At 45.1% G+C, this 19,844-nt stretch overlaps 1 protein-coding gene across 1 annotated transcript in view; it reads right to left on the bottom strand.

The window, feature by feature from the left end:
- Nucleotides 1-19,844, bottom strand: part of LOC116850196 — a 72,345-nt gene that overhangs the window by 5,032 nt on the left and 47,469 nt on the right. Inside the window, exons 2-4 of the mRNA XM_032828183.1 lie at nt 13,755-13,957; nt 6,111-6,246; nt 2,356-2,489 (exon numbers count right to left, since the gene is read on the bottom strand). Of these exons, the coding sequence (XP_032684074.1) occupies nt 2,356-2,489; nt 6,111-6,246; nt 13,755-13,957 (473 nt within the window). The remainder of the gene's footprint in view (nt 1-2,355; nt 2,490-6,110; nt 6,247-13,754; nt 13,958-19,844) is intronic.

Raw genomic sequence — 19,844 nt, 5'->3', positions numbered from 1 at the left:
TTTTCGCCGAATGCAGCGCCATCTATCAGAAATAGAAAAAAAAAGTTCAGACAAAAGTTACATGTTTTTCGATGTAGAATCCGAATCTGTAATAAAAAGTAGGGGTTCCCATTTAAGATTTCAAAGTTACCCCCCGCCCCATCCCCAGGGCGGGAGGTGGATAATTTTTGTGGGATTGAATTGCGCCCTCGAAACTATTGAGGGTTTATTTGGGACATTTTTGTCGTACAATGCTTATTTTTCGAGATATTTAGCAGTCTCAAGTTAAAAAAAAACACCCTGTATATTCCTTCGACTTCAAAGTTTATTTCTAGAGAATATCCTTATAGAAATGTAATACTGATAAGTAATAATTTGGCCAGTGATAATTACTTATCAGTATTACATTTCTATAAGGGTATATGACGCGACATTTGCACAATTGCTTATTATGACAGTAGAAGAGAAAACTTTTTGAAAACTCTTTGAAAACTTACCTGTCTGTCACATGATAAACTTTCGGGACATATTACTCGAGAGCGCGTGATCAGACGGGAATACCGTTTGCACTGCGATTACTTATTTTGATAGAACAAAATCATAAGTTTAAAATTTTTTCTCGCGCACCTGGAATCTCACCTGTCTGTCATGTCGCCAAATTTTGGGGGTTATTACTTGAAAACGCGTGATCGGATAGGAATACGGTTTGCACTGCAAGTATTTATTTTGGTAGTAGAACAGAGTCATACGTTTGAAATTTTTTTCTCGTGCATCTAGAATCTCATCTGTTTGTCATGTCGCCAAATTTCGGGGTTTATTGAGTATGCGTGATCGGACGGGAATACGATTTGCATTGCGAATATTTATTTTGGTAGTAGAACAGTCATACGTTTAAAATTTTTTCTCGCACATCTGGAATCTCACCTGTTTGTCATGTCGCCAAATTTCGGGGCTTATTATTCGAAAACGCGTGATAGGACGGGAATACGGTTTGCACTGCGATTACTTATTTTGGTAGGAGAATAGTGTTATACGTTTAAGATTTTTTTCTCGCGCATCTGGAATCTTATCTGTTTGTCATGTCGCCAAATTTCGGAGCTTATTACTAAAAAACGCGTGATCGAACAGCAATATATGTAGTTTGCATTGCGATTATTTATTTTGATAGTAAAACAGAGTCATACGTTTGAAATTTTTCTCTCGTACACCTGGAAATTCCCTGTCTGTCACATGACAAACTTTCGGGACTTGTTACTCGAGTAGGCGTGATCGGGCGGGAATACAGTTTGCATTGCGATGAGTTATTTTGATAGGAGAATAGTGTTATGCGTTTGAACTTTTTCTCTCGCACACCTGGATTCTTACCTGTCTGTCATATGACAAAATTTCGGGGCTTATTACTGGAGACCGCGTGATTCGACGGGAATGCGGTTTAGGTGACGATTTATTTTGATAGGAGAATAATGTCATGTGTTTGAAATTTTTTCTTGCACACCTACATTTTCATCTGTCTGTCATATAGCGAACTATTTCTCCACAACACGTGACACCACGAAAATCCAGTTTCCACAGCGATGACTTATTTTGATAGTGGGGTTCTCTGATGTTTCAAACATTTTTTTGTTCACCTGGTATTTCACTTGTCTGATTTGTGTCGAACTTTTAGGGCCTATTACTCGAGAACGCGAAACTCTACGTCAATGCGGCTTCATTCTGATTGCTTATTTTGAATGGAAGAGACTTTTCTCTTCAAAATTTTTCTTCAAAATTTTGTTTTCGCACTCCTGAAGTTTCCTTTGTGATTTGTGCCAAAATTTTGGGTCTTATTTCTCGAGAACCTTTGACGCTACATTCATGTGGTTTCCACAACGATTGCTTATTATGATTGTAGATATACGCTTTGTCATTGTTATTTCGATTATGTGTGCTTGGTAGGTCGTCAGTTAATTTCAAATTTGATATTTTTATCACATACATTCCATAATCCATTAAAAAAATAATAATTTTCAATATTGTTATACACTCGGGTCAAAAATTATTCACTATTCGTGTACTCCGCTTCTATAGAGTCGGAGGACTTTTATGTGTGAAAAATTATTTATAAAAAATTCGCTTATTTATAAAAAAATTCAGACGTTACATTCGTATTGGATTACATAGAAACCAACCAAGCGATCCAATATATTTGTTTAGCGGAGCCGTTCAGAAATTCGTGCGTGGCCTGTCGCGGATGAGACTTGCAAAAATTTCGTGACGGCCAGTATATATCACGGGAACAAGACACGAGTAGAATTAATATTTATGCGGCTCGTCATGAATCAGCGAGAACGCTCGAGGGGTGGATTCCCCGGACACTTTTCACATTCATCAACCTACCGGTGTCCCATTGACAGTCCACGTCACGTTAGCCGGAGGATTTCCCGACGGTACCGTGCAGTTTCCACGTACAGTGTCGCCGACCGCGTAGCGCGTCTTCTCCACCCGCAGTTGAGGATCGCCGTTTGGTAGACCTGGAAATTTAAAGTACCTTATGGTAACAGTCGGATACCACGCGAGTTTTTGTCATGGATAACGGACAGCCATGGCCATTGTTACGGCCGCTTCCTTCGACTACGGCCGAGGACAAAAACACGCGCGGCGAAAGCGCCGCGATAGTTCACGACCGGGATCATTGTTCGCGGTGTCGAAAAGCGTTTCACGCGGAAATCGCGAATGACGCTTTTTGCGCTATTTAGCGACCTCGACTTTGCGACCTGGCATAGCGAACGTCTTTGCGTCACGCGTAGAATACGCTATGTTCGACATGGCTTGTATGGACGATGTACACTCGATACATGCCGATTTATCCGTCGACTTCGAACACTTCAGATTAGATTTGTAGAGCGTACGTCACTGCAGTTTGGCAGATATATATCTTAATTACATCCGTGCGTATCGTACAAATATTTCTACTTTCTCTTATTACACGAAATAATTGCCACTTGCTATAAAGGATTCTTTTGATAAAGGATACTGTTTCCTATTTCAATTTCATGCACGCGCAAAGTGTTACGCGTTGTTAATTGCTTCACAGCCGCGCCGACGAGTTACGACATACGGGGAACGTGCAATACGACAAAAACGTAACTTTTATTCCCGAACAATGGCGCGAGGGTTTCCGCTTATACGCGGATATCGCGCCGACGCGTTTCGCATCTCGGGAAATTGAATTGAAAGAGGGATGCGTCCGCCGTAAATTAGAAGTAACGTTTCCGTACAAAGCCCGAGTGCGTTCGCGCTTTCGCTAGCGCGCATGTATACGCGCCTTCATAAATATAAAACGCGCTCTCGCCCGTTGCGTATAGATTTATTCAAAATCGGCTTTAGCGGTGGGCCATGTCGATGCAGTAGCCGCTCGTTCCTTCGTTCGCACGCGATAAGTCAGCTTAGAGCCGCGGAACAACCTGGACATTTCCGCGAACATCATCGTCATTAAGCCAAGTTCGAACCTCGCTCTCTCGTTCGCGTAACATATATATATACATAACGTATCAAGTACATCTCGGGGATCATTATAACGTCCACAGAAGGCAGTCGATTCCTCTTGGTTCTCTCGGTGGCGATTCTGTGCACAGCTGTCAAGGAATTGTCTCTCACTTCTCTCCCTGGACTCCCTCCGACTTCCGCCTCGGACCGCTCCTTCCTCGCGCGATCTCGTCGAGTCTCAAGGACACGGCCGAGGGATATTACCATTTTCAACGTGTGTCGTGTGGAACGGCATGATCGGTCGGTCTCGTGAGAACTAGCAGGAAGGAGCGAACGAGACGCTCTCATAGAGAAAGAGGGCGGTATACGAAGGTGAGTACAAGGCGAGATTCGAGCCCCCGATCTAGTATCGAGCTTTTACGAGCGACCCGTGATCGGAAAGAGGAGGCAATCACCTTGTTCCTTCAAAGGAGGGATCGCTACCGTGCTTGTGGCGTCGTTAGGTCGACGCACGACGACGACGACGACGACGGCGGCGGCGGCTGCAAGGAACGGTGGGAACGAGACTCGACGCTCCTCCGCGTCTTCTTTTCCACGACCACGTCTCCCTTCCGCCCTCGCCACGATCCCTTTCTCCATCTTTCTCTCTCGCTCTCCCTTCGCTTAACTGCGTTTTAATTGGGCGCGATTACGGTGACAATACTAGTCGCCGTGTAGGATAATCAACGACGATAATGAAAGGCGCTCTCGCGAAAGACGTGCCGGAGAGAAGCTGCTGTACCCGGCAGCGCACGAGGAGTAGTCGTGGCGAACTCGGCAAAAAACTTACGGGTCACGACCGAATCCACGATTCGTCACGGATCCTCGTGTGTCCACTTCGCCGGCGTCGCCTTCGCGGCGACCGCGACCGCGGTCGCGTTCGTAGAGGACGATGTGAATTGTTTTTATTGAATTTTAACAATGCGTCCCCAACTGGCGCGGAATGGGTGTCGCTGTACACGAAGGGCGCCGGTAAAAAAACTCCTCTCTCGCTGGCGGGATTGGTCGCAGCAATTATCCGCGTTACCAACGAGAATTATACGAGACGATCGTGCGCGGCCAGCCTAAACAACGATAGCCGATGGGAGAATGGCGCTCATAAATTAACGTTATCCACTTAACGCTTTGATGGCACTAAATGGCGAAATTAGCGGTGGCTTTCACGCTTTTTCTCGGCCACGGCCTGCATCGGACGGCGGATGGGCGCGGGATTCAATAAGCATCGGCCGATCGGCGGAGTTCTGTCCCGCGGACAGGTTTATTGCGCGCTGTTATCAAGGATAATGACGCCGGGGCTTTTTGTCGCCGAGCTCGCGCGGGGATAAGCAGTAGAGTACCAGTAGAGGGGAGTCAGCTGTAACGTTAACGTGTAATTTCCTGCATCGGGCCGGCTGAGAGCCGCTGGCAGGCGGCCGCGCGTATATTTTACAGGTTCCGCGACTTAATAAAATATAGGAAGCCGTTTTTCTCCACGGGTGTCACTCGCGTCCCCGTGAGCCCGACAAATTTATGGCGACGTTCGATACATTACCGATCATTATCAGCCGCATAAATCTTGCGGATTCCACAATTTATAAGATTCATCAAGGGCCAATCTAACAATTATGGATTCCGTGACCTTATAAATTTCGTGACGTACAATCAAGCCATTGCTTGTTGACTCGACATGCGAAGGTCGCTGCACACAGAATTCTGACTGCATGTTAATTCCGCATGTACAAATTCTGTTGAATTTGGAAACACCAATCTCGAAGTCAGACTCTTGTTTCACCTCGATGCTGTAAATAATTGTTTGTTCCCTTCATATTGAGGATCAAATTCGATGAGATTTGCGGCTTAATGCAGAGGCAAAATTTCGACTATAGTAATTTAGGCCCCCGTGCGAGGTAAAAATACTTTGACTGTTTATTCACTTTCTACGCGCGTCGACGAAATTCTTCGTTATTTGGAAAAAAAAAAAACAAGAAAGCATCTTTTCACCTGCACTGAGCACACTTGGGAAACGCGAGAAACTCGTCGGGAGAAAAAAGGCAAAAGAGATTGCGCGAAGTATACGCGAGTATACGAGAAGTGTGCTCGAGTTTAATTCGCTCATGTTATGCGGCGCAAAATGAGAATTCGATATCACGAGACGCGCGCTCGTTAACTCGCGCGGGGATTGCGAAAACATCAAGTGACGAAATTAAAAAGCCATTTTCTTCATTCGAGACTCTCGCTCGCGATTTCCAGTCGCGTTGGGCGATGCTCGGTCGCGCACCTCTCGAGATTTTTCCCGACATGTGTGTCTTGCACTATCCGAAGCGATTGCGATGCTCTTTTCAGTCGCACGTTGCCAAATATCGTTTCCTCCGAGAAAGCCCGGTCATTCGATTACTCGCGATCAATCGTCCCACGCGCACGATAATCTCGCCACGCGGAATTACGCTGCAGTTTTCTCGCGAACGTCGCCTTCCGCTCTGCCTTCTCGCTCGCGTATTTACTCGGGTATCGGGATTCATTCATAGGAAGCCCGTGTTTGCTCTGCCACGCGTCGAGTTCTCTCTCTCTCTCTCTCTCTTTCTCTCTTCGGTGCATGCGTTGTGTTATCTTTGCTCGGATGTAAAATACGCTGCTGCAAGTATACTCACTAGCTACGTGCATGTAAGCGGCAACCATTACAGTGCTGAATGTGGGGGAATCTCCGGAGACCTCGCAGCGATATTTGCCAGTATGATTGGGTTGCACATCCTTCAGGACCACTCGATGCGCGTCGCTCCGATTTGTCTGAAACGTAATTAGCGGGTATTATTCACGGCGACAGGGATACACGTGTGCGCGCCGATTGCGAAACACACATACGCGCATTCGTGATGCAGCTGCCGCTTCGTGTATGCACTAATCGACAAAATCCATCTGGTAATTGTAATGTTTGTGTTGCCGAGGAGAGGTTCTGTATTATGCAAGATGCAATCGTAAACACGCCTATGTTATACAATGCAGCGTGAAATTGTATCGAACTGTCGGCATCAAGTGCAACAAGTAACGCGTTGTCGTATCTGTGTGTGAGCGGTTTGTCTCAATTCGTTCTCGAGAGCCAATATCATTTATTCGCCGCGAATATCACGAGCTACGTTTCTCCTTGCGTCGCTCTTTTCCACGCGGTATCGCTGACAGAAGTGCATGGACTCGCGCGAATGCACAGAGACGGCTCGTGACGACCTTGTGGCCTGTTACTTACGGCGTGTGTCTCTGTGTTCGAGGGCTCGTTAAATAAATAAAGTCGTCTTTCGACATGATTATCTCTCTCACAAGACGAGAATAAATACCGGCAATTTCGTGAGACAACATCGCGCAATATCTCTGACGCGCGGCTCGCTTTCCCCGCACATTCACAATTGTCTAGATCTCGAAAGATAAATTACATAATTACACAAGTCACTCCGGCGATATTGTTCGCGATATTTCATCGTCTCGCCGATAACGCGACTCCGAAGATGGCGTTCTTCGCGATTATATTCCGTCGCGGGTGAAACTATGCCGTTAAAATGATTAAGATTAATAGCCCCTCCTTCAGCGGGGATGGGAGAAGGCGAGAAAGGGCGGCGCGCGGTAAAAGAGAGCGCGGCACGGATGAATTACATATTATTTTGTCCAGTAAAACGACCGGCAATGGTGGGAAGCGCCGGCACGCCTACTGAATTTTGAGTTAATTTAGCATCGACCGCAGAATTGACCGAGCATATATACGGGGTGGGCGGCAAGTGCCATTTATTGCGAATCGATCGCACTTACTCGCCCGCTTTGACGTCCTCGCGCGCTCGCTCGTCCGCGACAAACAATACCTCGCAACAGGGATTAATTATATGTTGCCGCTGGCAGCGTATAAATCACACAATTAATTTTGCCGCGGTTTGCTCCGTGCTTGTGGCATCGACACGCTCGTATGCTATATCACGGACGGACACGTATCGTCCCGAAAGAGAGCCAAACTGCGATCCCCCGGGGCGTCCTTGAAGCTTCCGGCGACTCACGCCGCAGGAAAGGATTTCGCCGACGCTACTACCGTAATTTGACTGTGTTTTTGGCCGCCGGTCGGTATCTCGGTAATTCGGACTCTGCGCCAACGCGACGTTAAGGATGCCGAGAATAAAAACGATTCGCAACGACTGTAAGAAAGTGTCCGGGCTTCCGAAATGAAGGCGAGGTGATTGTACACAGGATGCTTGCAAAGGATGTTTATTTATTTATATGAAGAATTCGCTTCGAAAAAATGTAAATACTTATATAGAGAAGAAGTTGCTTCCACATAAGTGTTAACATTCTTTCGAAATACTCTGTGTGTATCTCGGAGATTGTCCGAAGTTATCTAAACTTGGAAAGGAAAGAATAAGGAAAGTTTGACAAGCCGAAAATTCAGAGAAGCATGAAACTTGGCGGAAATGTAGGGCAGCGCATAAACAAAACTATTTTAAGAAGCGAGGCGTTCCTACCTAGATAAAACGATTCACCTCGGACGTCGCGATAGAAGAGATCACCGAACTCACCCAAGTCTTCCGTCCGTTAAACTCGCCACAGTGGCCGAATATAAGACCAAGAATTTTTTCCTATTTTATTATTTACTGTTGCGAGAGACGTGAAATCGTTCTCACAGATTCTCGTCCTTCCACTAAGAACGCGGTGAACTCGCCCGGTTACTCTCTGAAGTGCAATCAGTGTATTCTTCGCTGAAATGGCATACTTGTAACTTCTGATTCAGTTAGAAGCATAGAGCACTGCAATCAGTAAGATTTCGCTGAAGGGATCAGTCAATAGTAGCAACTATTCCCATTATTGATGCACTTTGCGAACACAGATAGTCAGTGCACGCAAAGCGCATGGAAACCGTTAATTTTATTGTCTCCAACGCGAGAATATTGAATTTAACATAGCGTACACTACGAATTTGTATATTATACGTTATTTCAGCGAAATCTTATTTGTACACAGACATGAACAACATTCTCGCTGAGAAAATATCTTTATTTTTGACATATTATTCTTCAAATGAGTCTACAAGTGCTAAACGAAAGTAAATTACTTGCAGGAATATATTTTGTATGATTTTCAACGAAAAACAATCTATGTTTTTATTACTAAAAAAATAATCCTCATTAATGGAAAGCACACAAAATATTGATACAAGAAGCCCTGAGCAGCCCCAGATAGTATAATTCTAAAATTCTAAATATCAAAAAGCTACGTAAATCCTAAACATGGTAAATTTTATGTGTGTGTGCAGCGTATTTTTATTTGCTCATAATTTCCGTAAAAATGATCAAAATTCAATACTTTTTTAAAGTTAAAGAAAGTTTTAATAAAAAAACAAAACATCTTTGTAGGAACGGTGACATTTAGAAAACTGGTCTGGCTCTATTTCACCTGTGTTTAGGTTTTAGGCGTGTTAGAGTTCTAGAATTAAACTGATATCAAAACAAAATTATATTTATTATTGCGAAAATGCGATAAAACAATGATTGTTAATTTGAGTATGTTAACTTTAAATAAATACTAGTTTTTCTGTGCACAAGTCAAAATTAGCGAGATAGACGGAACAGTAAAGTGGGAGTGCTTTCATCGAAAATCAATCAATCAGTCATCATCATTGATAATCGGTGAAACAGTCCTTTCACCGATTCAGTCAGAAACACTGATCCACTTTAACAGAGCAGCCGACATCTTTACGCGATTTCGTTTTTACTCGCCCCTCGGCAACCGTAGTCGGCGGGACGCGATCGATCGACCGGCCCATCGTGTTTGTCTCGAAAATTAGAATAGAGGTCGGACAAATCCGCATCGGAGATCAACTGGCACGCTTATGCGTAAGGACAACACGACGAGCGGTGCGTATCGTCCTACTCCGCGCGCCTGGTTACATAATATCGCGATTCGACAATAAACCAGGTCGCCGTTACGTTCGCGCGTAAATTCATCGAGCCCGGCCGGCGAATGAATGATATTAATGTCGTGGTCGTTCGCGAAATACGAAACGCGATCGCGCATCGAGTATCCTCCGCGTATCCGCCGCCGCCGCGCCGCCAGCGTTCCTCTCTCTTCTGCTTCGCCAACCCCCATATCGTCCCCGCGGTCGTAGCCGCAATTCTCGCGCTATATTTCTGTCCCCCGCCGGGAGTGCGTCACGATTTATTGGCCCGAGTGCTGTTCGTACTTTCCACCGGTAAAATCTAATTGGAAAACCATCGCGCGTGCACGAAAGCGCCTCTCTCGTTGGCCTCCAGAGCGGATCGCGCGGAAATCGCGGCAGTCGCGCGTCAAGGCTCTTTAACTGCTTCTCTCTCTTCCGTCTCTTTTTTCTTTGTTTTTTGTCCCACTCCCCCGTCCGTTTTTTTTTCCAACGTGCACCGCCGAAAAACATTGATTTTGCGACGATTACTTTTTCTCGCGACGGCTACATCCGACATTGGCGTGGCGGATTGGAACATCTCTTTTCACCTCGTTGTTTTTCCGCCAGCGCGCCAGGACGCGCCTAATCGATCGCGCGCGCGAGCTCTTTGCGTCGCTTCTTGACGGGCGTGCGATATTCATCTTTGAATATCGCGTCGAGGGGCGACGTGCGGAAATCCCGGCGAGCGATTTTGACGGGGGGCTGTGCGACGCCGCGGTAATTAATAATCGATAATTGGTAGACGTGTGATTATGCACGATGTGTCACGGCAATGTTGTCACATCCTGTGCTTTGTGCCCTAATTTATTACCAAGTTATAACCCAGCTAATTAAAGAATCATGTTCTCTTGTAAGAGGACGCGTAAAATAATGTTGACGATCGCGGTTTTCGCGCGACTCAAAAGCACTCGCGAGTCAATCTGCACAGTCACTTTTCGCCGTTTAACGTGTCGAAATTGAACAGGAAGGTATTAACGTGTTTTTGAGATCGCGTTTGGGAGTAATTCGTGGAGCCCAGGCGAAACGCCGCGGTTGTGCTTTAATGCGGCTTGAATAAAACCGTCAGCTGTGCTTTAATTCAGCTCGGCCAAACGTTTCAACTGTACATTTTTCTTTTTTTTCTTTTTTCATTTTTTTTTCGTACTCTTTCAACCTGGAAATGTTGATTTTGCAGTGATTATTCTTTCTTTGGTCGCGTGCGCACACGTGCGTAACTCGAAATATCGCGCAGTGAATCTCCTCCCTCCCCCTCTTTTCATTTCTCCCTTTCTCTTTTTTTTCAGGCGACACGATGACGTGCAGTCGAGCGCACGCGAGACGTGACGACGTGATAAATTCAAAGTGTCTTCTGGAACGTCGCATTAACAAGCGGAGACGTGAAAAGAAAGTCTCTCTCGTGGAGAGAAGAAAGGGTTCTCTCAACAGGAGATAATCCCGGCGGTGCTTGGAGTTCACGCAAGATTTCCGCGACGGCTATTGGCTGCCGCTTAAAACGACAAAGGTAACCCTTCGCCTTTCGCGCAAATGCACACTAATGAGAAGCAGATTACATTGCCGAACTTTGCGAACCGCGCTCTGCGCCGGCACCGGCTAGCGGGAATAATATCTTTTGCATTAATAAGCGAGGCAAAGGAAGCATTCAGTAACCGGATCACGTAACCGAGCGACGTTCACGAAATAATATTAAAATTTATCACGTCCGATTTATCGCGAGCACCGTTACGTTCCGTACCGTCCCGTCGGTACATCTAATATTCTTACGTCGGCAGCCCAATCACGAGGCACACGCGCGTGTACGCGCTAACGTTTTATATCCGCTGGGTCGCGCGAAGCAACAACAAGGCCGTGAGTGTCCTCATTTGTACACAATAATCCGCGTTTTTAACGACAGGTCCCACGACGTGGGGAAACGAAGAGTTCAGTGCGGCTGGACATAAATCGCTAGACAAAGAAAAGAATGCCGACTCTGTAACGGCGTACCGTAATAATTGCAATAAAGCTCAAGAGTAAACTTGTCGTCGTTGTCGTCGTCGTCGTCTCTTCTGGCCGGGAAAAATTCTCTACGCTTACGCTCGCGATTTACAATCGCTTTTTGTTTTTGTTAAACGCCGGATATATCGTCTGCGGTCGCGTCGCGTCTCCGCGTTCACGTCGCAAGAATGTGTGCGTTCCACGGCGAATACGCGCCCCATCGCGTATTTATTGAGCGTGAAATAGACTGTTATAATTTCTGTCGCCGAATGAATAACGACGACCTGTGGCCACGTTGTATTTCGAGTACCCGACAATTTATTTTAAGCTCGCGCGCCGCGCCGCGACACACTTCTTTGATGTAGCGTCGCGATATGCTTGCCGCGCCTACTTTGTTAAATTAATTCTCGCGACAAAGTGCCACGATGCACGCCGGAACGAGATATCATGTGCACGGTAAACGCCCTTTTACGTGAAAAAAAAACAAGAAAAAAAATACAGTTTTTATGCTCTCAACGCGTAAAACGCGAGCTGGAGAAATATACTCGCTAACGGCGTTGCGCGGCACGCATGCACATACACACACACACACACACACACACTCTCTCTCTCTCTTTCTCTCTCTCTACACGCGAAATAAATGCATTCTACACTCGCGCGTAGCAATGGAAAAGGTACACGGCAACAGAGAGGATGCTGCGGATTTTCTTCCGAAATGAATCGTCGCGTTAATGGATTTCAATTATCGAATGGCGAGACATTAGAGAGACATTAGAGCGTATTACAGAAAGACAAATGACAATTATCCATAGAACCGCTTCGCTTCGTGCAAAAAAGAGAATACCGTCGAACATTCGACGTATGAATGTGCGATTTTCGTAGCATCAATTAACGGATAAGAGCCGGTAACGTTTAATTGTGCGAATAAGTCCGTGATGCGTGGCGTGTTTGTCTCTCGTTGCGAAATTCGTACGGGATCGAATGAAGGATATATGACAAGAAATGAAATTTCGACGGACGGGCCATATCACTGTGTGCGCAGCGTCCATTTTAATTAGCGGGATTGTATATTTTTACAGACCTTCAAATTTCCGCCGGATTGCTGTTTCTTTTTCATGCATCCCCGATATACACGCGGGAAATATTCGTCTACATATGCAGCAAGCAATCTGCCATGCGCCACGCGAACGTTATGGCGTGAACTAGCGCTGTTCCGTCCTTCTCTCCACCGATATCGACTCGACGACGGGGCGTTTGTCGTTTTGCCCCGCATTTAAAGCGTGTCAAAGCGGCGCTTTAAGGCAGAAAATGCGCGGCGATAAGAATACAATTACGGAAGTTATGCGATGCGCATCTACCTGGGAGAATTGCGTCGTTAAATTCGCGGGCTAGCTCTCTTATCGAATCGAATTCGCTGTCGATACAAGAACCCCGAGACATCACTGGTTCCTGCAGTTGTAAGTTGTACTTTCCGTTGAAAGACTCGCGAATTACGCCGCAAACCTTGTAAATGTCAAATGTTACTCTTCAAAAATCTTTGTTAAATGTTGTACTTCTCAATCTTTCGTTCGCGAAACAACTTTGACAATGGCTGTCAATTCAAGTGCGACCGAATAATTGATAATAAAAAGTAGTACAGCGAAAGGTTTTGCTCGACGATATATGCGATGAAAAGAAAATTGAACGGTTAAGAGAAAACGGAATCGGTGCAAACTTGGAGACATTTAACGCTGGTGTCTCGCCCTTGTTTTGGCGAGTTCTGACATTCGCCCGTCATGTGGGCATGTAAAACTTGATCCCTTGAAAAGTAGGAGTCAACTTTTAACAAGTGCAGAACTATTGTGGGACTCGAAATAACTCGATTGCGTGTATGCGAGACTTGCGGTAAAACTAGAAACGCGCTTCTAATGATTCCAATTAGAGATATTTCGCGGAGAGATGATGAGATCCTTTTCTCGACTCCGTAGCGTGACGAAAGAGCGCGGAAAGAGAGGAGAATTATGTGCATCGCGTGTCTGCCAACACTGTCAACTTTAATCGTACTTGAAGCTGTCCAAAAACGTTGGAACGTTACATACTGAACAGAAGGTAATAATGCAATAAAGTAAAAAAAAAACATGATGCACTGATATTTCCATCAGTTTCGATCACAGTCCGTTTTTCCTCTGAAAAGGATCAATAAAATGTTTTCAAAGCCATGCGCATATCGGTGAAACTGTTTAATGATAAAAATTGGAGGATCTCGACCAGTGAAACATCACGAAAGCGTTAATAGATAACGAAAGCTTTTACCTGTTTCCTAGATGAAATAGTTCGCTAAAAAGGCAACCGCGTCTGTCTAACTTTTGACATCGAAACGTTCCATCAATATATTATTTACCACAACTTTCGCGCCGAGCTCTCCGAACACTCCGATTGGCGGCATCTCCTTGGGGATATATCGAAAAAATTCCGAGCCCTTGTACCATTTGACGGTATAAAGGATTTCCGATTGTAGATCGTACATGCAGGACATGTTGACCGTCGTGCCAGCTGCCACTGCCAATGGTATGTGGATTGACACATTGCTCAGCCCGCGAACGCCTGGAAACAGAGGGGAAAAAGGTCGGTGTCGGCGCACGATTTAAGTATCACAGGAATTGACCGGATAAAACATCGCGGCCGCTTCCGAGTGTATAATCCTACCTCTATTTTTCGTGAAATTCCAAATTCTATCCGGAAATTGTATTTAGCGCGCAATTATCACTGACGTTTGATGGAGCGCTCGACGAGTGCCATTTACAGGCGACTGCATTTTGCATGCAGAAGAGAGTGGCAGGGACAAAGTACAAACCCGCGCGATTACATTGTATAATGTAAGTTTTAAGCTATGCGATGCTTCATGAAAACTTGATAAGAGAGAGAATTTGATGAAAATCCACAAGGCAGTTAACCAGTGCATTCGTTATGCACGACCTATAAACGGGATAAATTTCGCCAACAATTGCCTTGAACAAGCTGCGTCGAGTTTTTGATCTCTCGCATTAAACATCGCTCTCTGTATGATCGCGTTTTAGAGCGAAATGTTCAGTAAATGGAATTCGTTCGGAGCACGATTAACTTTTCGTCGCGCGCTTTCGCGCTCCTTCATTTGCGAGAAGTCGCATCGAAGTTCTCCCGATCTTTTTGATGTCGCGGTATGTACGTTAAGCAATAATCCTACGCGGATTAGCTGATGTATTCGTCATTGAAATTCAATTGTGGACACTTTCACGAGAGTATAAACGAAATATCAATCGTGGCACGACTATTACGTTACAAAGGCCAGACCGTCCTTTAGAATTCCGATCGTTGAGTCGGTGTGCCATTCATTGTCGGGTGCGTCTTTCGTCGCGTGCCACGAGAAAAAGCTGAGTCAGTGACGAATAAAAAAGAGCTAACTGAACAAACGCGAACAGACGATGGCGATTCTTCCTCCATCCGCCGACAGAGTACAGTTACTTTTTTATTAATTAATCAAGAAACGATTGCTCCGCGCACAAGCCAAGTGCTGTACGGGGATTTTAATCCTCTTAATATCTTCGACCTTTGTCCAAGTAAGTCTTCAAATAAGTCAACGTCGCAATGAGCTCTTGATACGACAATCTACCGTAATCCGTCACTTAAATCCGTACGGTCTTCTCTCATTTTATGTCGAAGTTTACCAGAAATACATTGTACACACACCACACACACACACACACACACACACACACACACACACACACACACACACACACACACACACAAATTAACTATTACTACGTTAATTAGTTAATTATTTAATTATTCTATTCACCTCATGCGAGAGTATAATACATATAATGAGATAAGAAAATTGTGTCCGCGACTGAAAACCGCAATTTAAGCGAGACAGCAACCCCGATCCCGGGGGCAGTTTTGAATTCAGGGAACTATATTTGCGAGGCAAGGTTTTTTTTCTTTTTTTCAGTGAAACAAAAACCTGGCCCTTTTTGCTCGGTAAAAAAAAGAGTTGTGCGGAAGATGCTTGTCTTATAATAACTTAAACGAACAAGCGTTCGAACTTTTCGTGTAATCCTGGCAACGCCGCCGTCGACGCTCAGCGGATTACAACGGGGTGAACGGCGGTGGCGTGGCGCCAGAAAACGCCGGAAAGGATCGCGAGAAATAACATCACTGCCGTCGACTTTTAAGCATCCATTTGCGCATTTGCTTAGATCGAGTTTTTGAACTTATTACCGGCTCGATAGGCTTTGCGCGACCCCCTGATGGGTATTATTCGTCGTAAACTTGGGGAAACCGCTTCTCCCTTCGAAAAATCAGGTCGATTATTAAGCGCCAGATCTCCGTTGTGTGTGTGTATGTGTGTGTGTGTGTGTGTGTGTGTGTGTGTGTGTGTGTGTGTGTATGCATGTGTACGTGGCGAGCAATATGCGAAGAAAAAAGGGAGAGAACTCTTCGATCGAGAAAATCACCGGCAACACACGGGGAAGACGCGTTAACCCAACGGACGATTTATTCGTACGGCTTAAGACAACTATTTCGCTGGGGAATATGCGGGATGATCCCGCCATTTACGCGGCTAGTCCGTTATATCTTAATTAATATGCATGCAGAATCCGCGCTGCGGGCGTTTAATGGTAGTATCAAACGTGCCAGTGGGGCATAGTCGACGCAACTATGACCGAAAAGCGTACTGGTATGCGAAGATGCTTGCGTATTACGGCAAATTTCAGTGACGGCTCTTATCAGTGACGTCAAGAGAAATTTCCGCAGTCCGTCACTGCTCCTGCGGAGCTTAGACGAGGAAAAATCTCACCCGGGGCGATTATGCGTTGCGCGCGCTCGCGCGAGTTTGCGGAATCAGGTGTTTGCGAGCGACGGACGTGCCGCGGACTCGCAATAGCGGACTAGTTGCGGAAAGTTCGCTCATTAATTAAACCGTTTTTCGGTGTGGGCTCGCCTCTAATTAATTATTTATGACGCGATACACCGGTGGTCATTGTGCTGATAAAGTAATTAAATGATAATTAATCCGAAAAAGCAATTAATCGGGAAATTGGAGATTGAATGGGGTGAGAAGGCCACGTGATGGAAATGGGGAGACAGATCGTCGAAACATAGCCATTGCCTTTATATGCGTGACTTTTTCAATCCCACAAATTGAAACGAAGATATTGTCCGAACATACTCGTTGCGGTAAAGCTAATAAAGACGTTTTTTTTTTAATTGTATAAGCAAATATGTATATATGTAAAATAATACCGATTCATACCGTTTGCACGATTGATCGTTTAACACTACGTCGCAGTGATGTGTGTCAGTAGTGTGTTGTGTACAGCTCTATGGGACGTGTGGCGATAACTGTTAAATCGTACGATCGTCATTTCCTCGTTGCAGCCGTAAAGCGCGCTGTAACAAAAGTATCTGAACGACTTCCTCGCGGTCGAACGTAACGGTCGGCGTGTACGCGTATTGATTGCCGCAATAAGCATGAGATTGACGTATGCGGGAAAGTAGAGTTAAATAAAAATGAATAACGTATCGCTACGTTACGGCACGTGTGCAATCTCCCGTATCGTTCTTTCGCACGGCCGCTTTTAATTACCGTCATTATAATTGACGTCATTAGGTGCGCGCGTGTATCCCCCTCGTTGCCGTTGACGGAATATCTCCATTTCAGAGGAGCGAAAGTTTTTCACTTGCAGAGACGCGCGCACGCCTCTTTATCACTAATCACTGTGCGGCGCATTTGAAGTTGGCCGACGTATTAGAGAGGAGAGGGAGACGCGTAATTAGAACCAGTAATTGGAACGTCTGCTCTTGGAAGTTTCAGCGTCGGGCCGCGTATAATCAGTTGTTTGGCCTGAACCCGCGACACTGTAACGCAGTGCGCTCGCTCAGATCGCTCTGGCGAGATTTAAATACCGGCGGCGTTCGCTAATCACCTCGCTAATCCTTAATTACCGCCCTCGCGAGCTAAGGATCGCAATTGTTACTCGCATCACGAGGTCCGCTCGCGCGCTCAGAGCGCGCCTTCCGTTTTTGGGAAGGCGAGACCTTCCCATAAATAACGGCAGCGCGAGACAATGGCGTCGCGTAAACTCGCTACGTATATATCAGGCTCGTCTTAAATTATCGCGGGAATAATGGAGCGAGCGAGCGAGCGCTCAGGCAGATTCGAGATCGCCCGTTGCGGGACCCCGTGGTACTCGTGTCTTCCTCCTGCTCTTCCTCTTCATCGTCCCTCGTGAATTTATAAATTGCGGCGGTAGTGCAGGCAATATACATAGGAAGGCCGAAGCGTACGTGGCGTGCCGCACCGAATATTCCATAATCAATCGTTCGCGGAGCAGCCCGGTAGATCGAACAGAACTGTGTTAATCAGCTAATAAGAGCGGTAATCACGCGTGGGTGGAAGCGGAGTGTGATATATTTGCATAATATCGTTATATCGATACTAATGCGCATTAGACAGCGTACATCCAGTTAGCCAAAGCTGTTTAAAATATCCGTAGAAATATAAATAGTATCAAATATATATTTGTAAGCGCGGCAACGTTACGTGGAAAATGCGGAAATTTTTAACTGCGCTTGCATGCGATTCGCGTTAATGGCGGAAAATACAGAAGCTCACCGCGCCGTTAATGACGCGAGACGTCAAACACATTGCCGAAATGTCTGTACGATATGAAACGATTTTTGTGTCGTAATTAAATAAAATAGAAAATTTGCGCACAGTAATAATTGATCGTCAGACCTGAACATACTGGTTGGGCCAGTGATAATGTGTATTAATTACGTATGAGTGCAAAGTAATCACAACTTTCAACCCTAGCTTTAATCCTTTTGCTACCAACGGAACATGTTTTCTCTACCATTAATAATAACCTTATTCAATTGAATGAACAGCTATTTTGCCATTCAAAATTATATCAGCTATCACTCTATTTGTGACCGTATTGGGACAAATATATCCCTCCCAAAAACTACAGTAAAACGTCAGTTTTACGTCAGTGTCCCGACTTTCTTTAGCATCAAACATAAAAATTAATTTCTTTAACTTTTTTTGCTAAAATTACATTATATTGATGTATTTAATGAAGTGAAAGAATAAAATAAAATGTATCTTTAAGAAACAAAATTGGTGGCGAAAAGACGTAGCGAGAATAATTAGACTTCTCGCGATCGAAAATTGGTGAGACTTTGTCGTAACTTTAATTTATTAGCACATATTTAGTCGTAATTTAATTCTAAAATACGTTATTAACAGTACAGTTGCGGGATATCCAGTGGCGAAACATAATCTGCAAACACTAACTTGCAGGGTGCTTTCATGTCAAACGTCGCGCAACTTTTGGGACAACAGTAAATGCGGCAGGTTCGCAACTCAGCTATCAAAGTCGTCGCCGTCGCCGTCCCCGCCGCGGAGTACACGAGTTTCAATCATCGGTAGCTCGATAGTTATTAAAAGATTTCGTTCAGTCGCATCTAGCTATGCATTTCTCATGACTGTTGAATAAACCATAAATAAAACGGGAGTGTTTTCCGAATTAATTAACAGCTATGAGAAACGCATAGCTAGAATCGAATCAATGACAGGTCGAAGATGTTCAATACCTTTCAGTCTATTGAATAAATCGACCTATCGAATAGGTCGATATATTGATGCACTATCAATTGCTCGGCCATTTTGGAATCTCTTGCGTCGAGCAGCTGCTATTAACATCGTTCGACATTGCTTCGCGTTTTACGCGTCTGTCAAAAATGAGTCTTGCGCAGAAATAAGTATCGAGAGTGTCGAGCATAACAATATAGATTGTCAGGATATATTGTAAGTAGCGAATAACCTTCTCATTTCTCGGCATGCACACTCGGTGCTTGTCGCGACGTGTCGCGTCTTGTTATTGCTGTTCATTCACTCGGGTGGTAATATAATCGGACGATCGCGTTGAATTTATTACTCAGGAATTAGAAATTCGATGATAATACATGGGAAAGGGAAAAAGAAAATGCCGAATCTGGAATGGTAAAGTCGATCTGCGAGCAAGAGAGAAAGAAAAGCAATACAGAGCGTGTAGTTGTAAGAGCGCGACACGTTCACGTCGTGGCGCTGATTGCCGGCATACGTCACCAATTGCGTGCACATCTTCGATCTTTTCGCGCCAAGCAACCGCCATTATCACATTGATCTACATCGCTCCGCATTTTACGCACTTTTTGTCTGTCGAAAGTGAGTCTCGCGCGGAAATAAGTATCAGGAGTGTAGAACATAATGATGTGCGATCGTCAGAACGTATCGTAAGTACGCTGGTAGCGAATCTTCTTGTTTTTCGGTGCATACTTTCGGTGCCTGTCACGACGCGTCGAGTCAGCGTCCTTTACACTTGCTAATAGCATCGGTTCACTCAAGTACTAATATAATCGGACGATCGCCGATCTATTAGTCGCGAAATGCAGTAGTGATTCG

This window comes from Odontomachus brunneus, unplaced genomic scaffold, assembly GCF_010583005.1.
Source record: "Odontomachus brunneus isolate Ranch 3 - 2012 unplaced genomic scaffold, Obru_v1 Obru_scaffold_136, whole genome shotgun sequence".
In the NCBI taxonomy this organism is placed as follows: Eukaryota; Metazoa; Arthropoda; class Insecta; order Hymenoptera; family Formicidae; genus Odontomachus; species Odontomachus brunneus.
The sequence above is the reverse complement of the archived record's forward strand: the minus strand, read 5'-3'. Positions and strand labels throughout refer to the sequence as shown.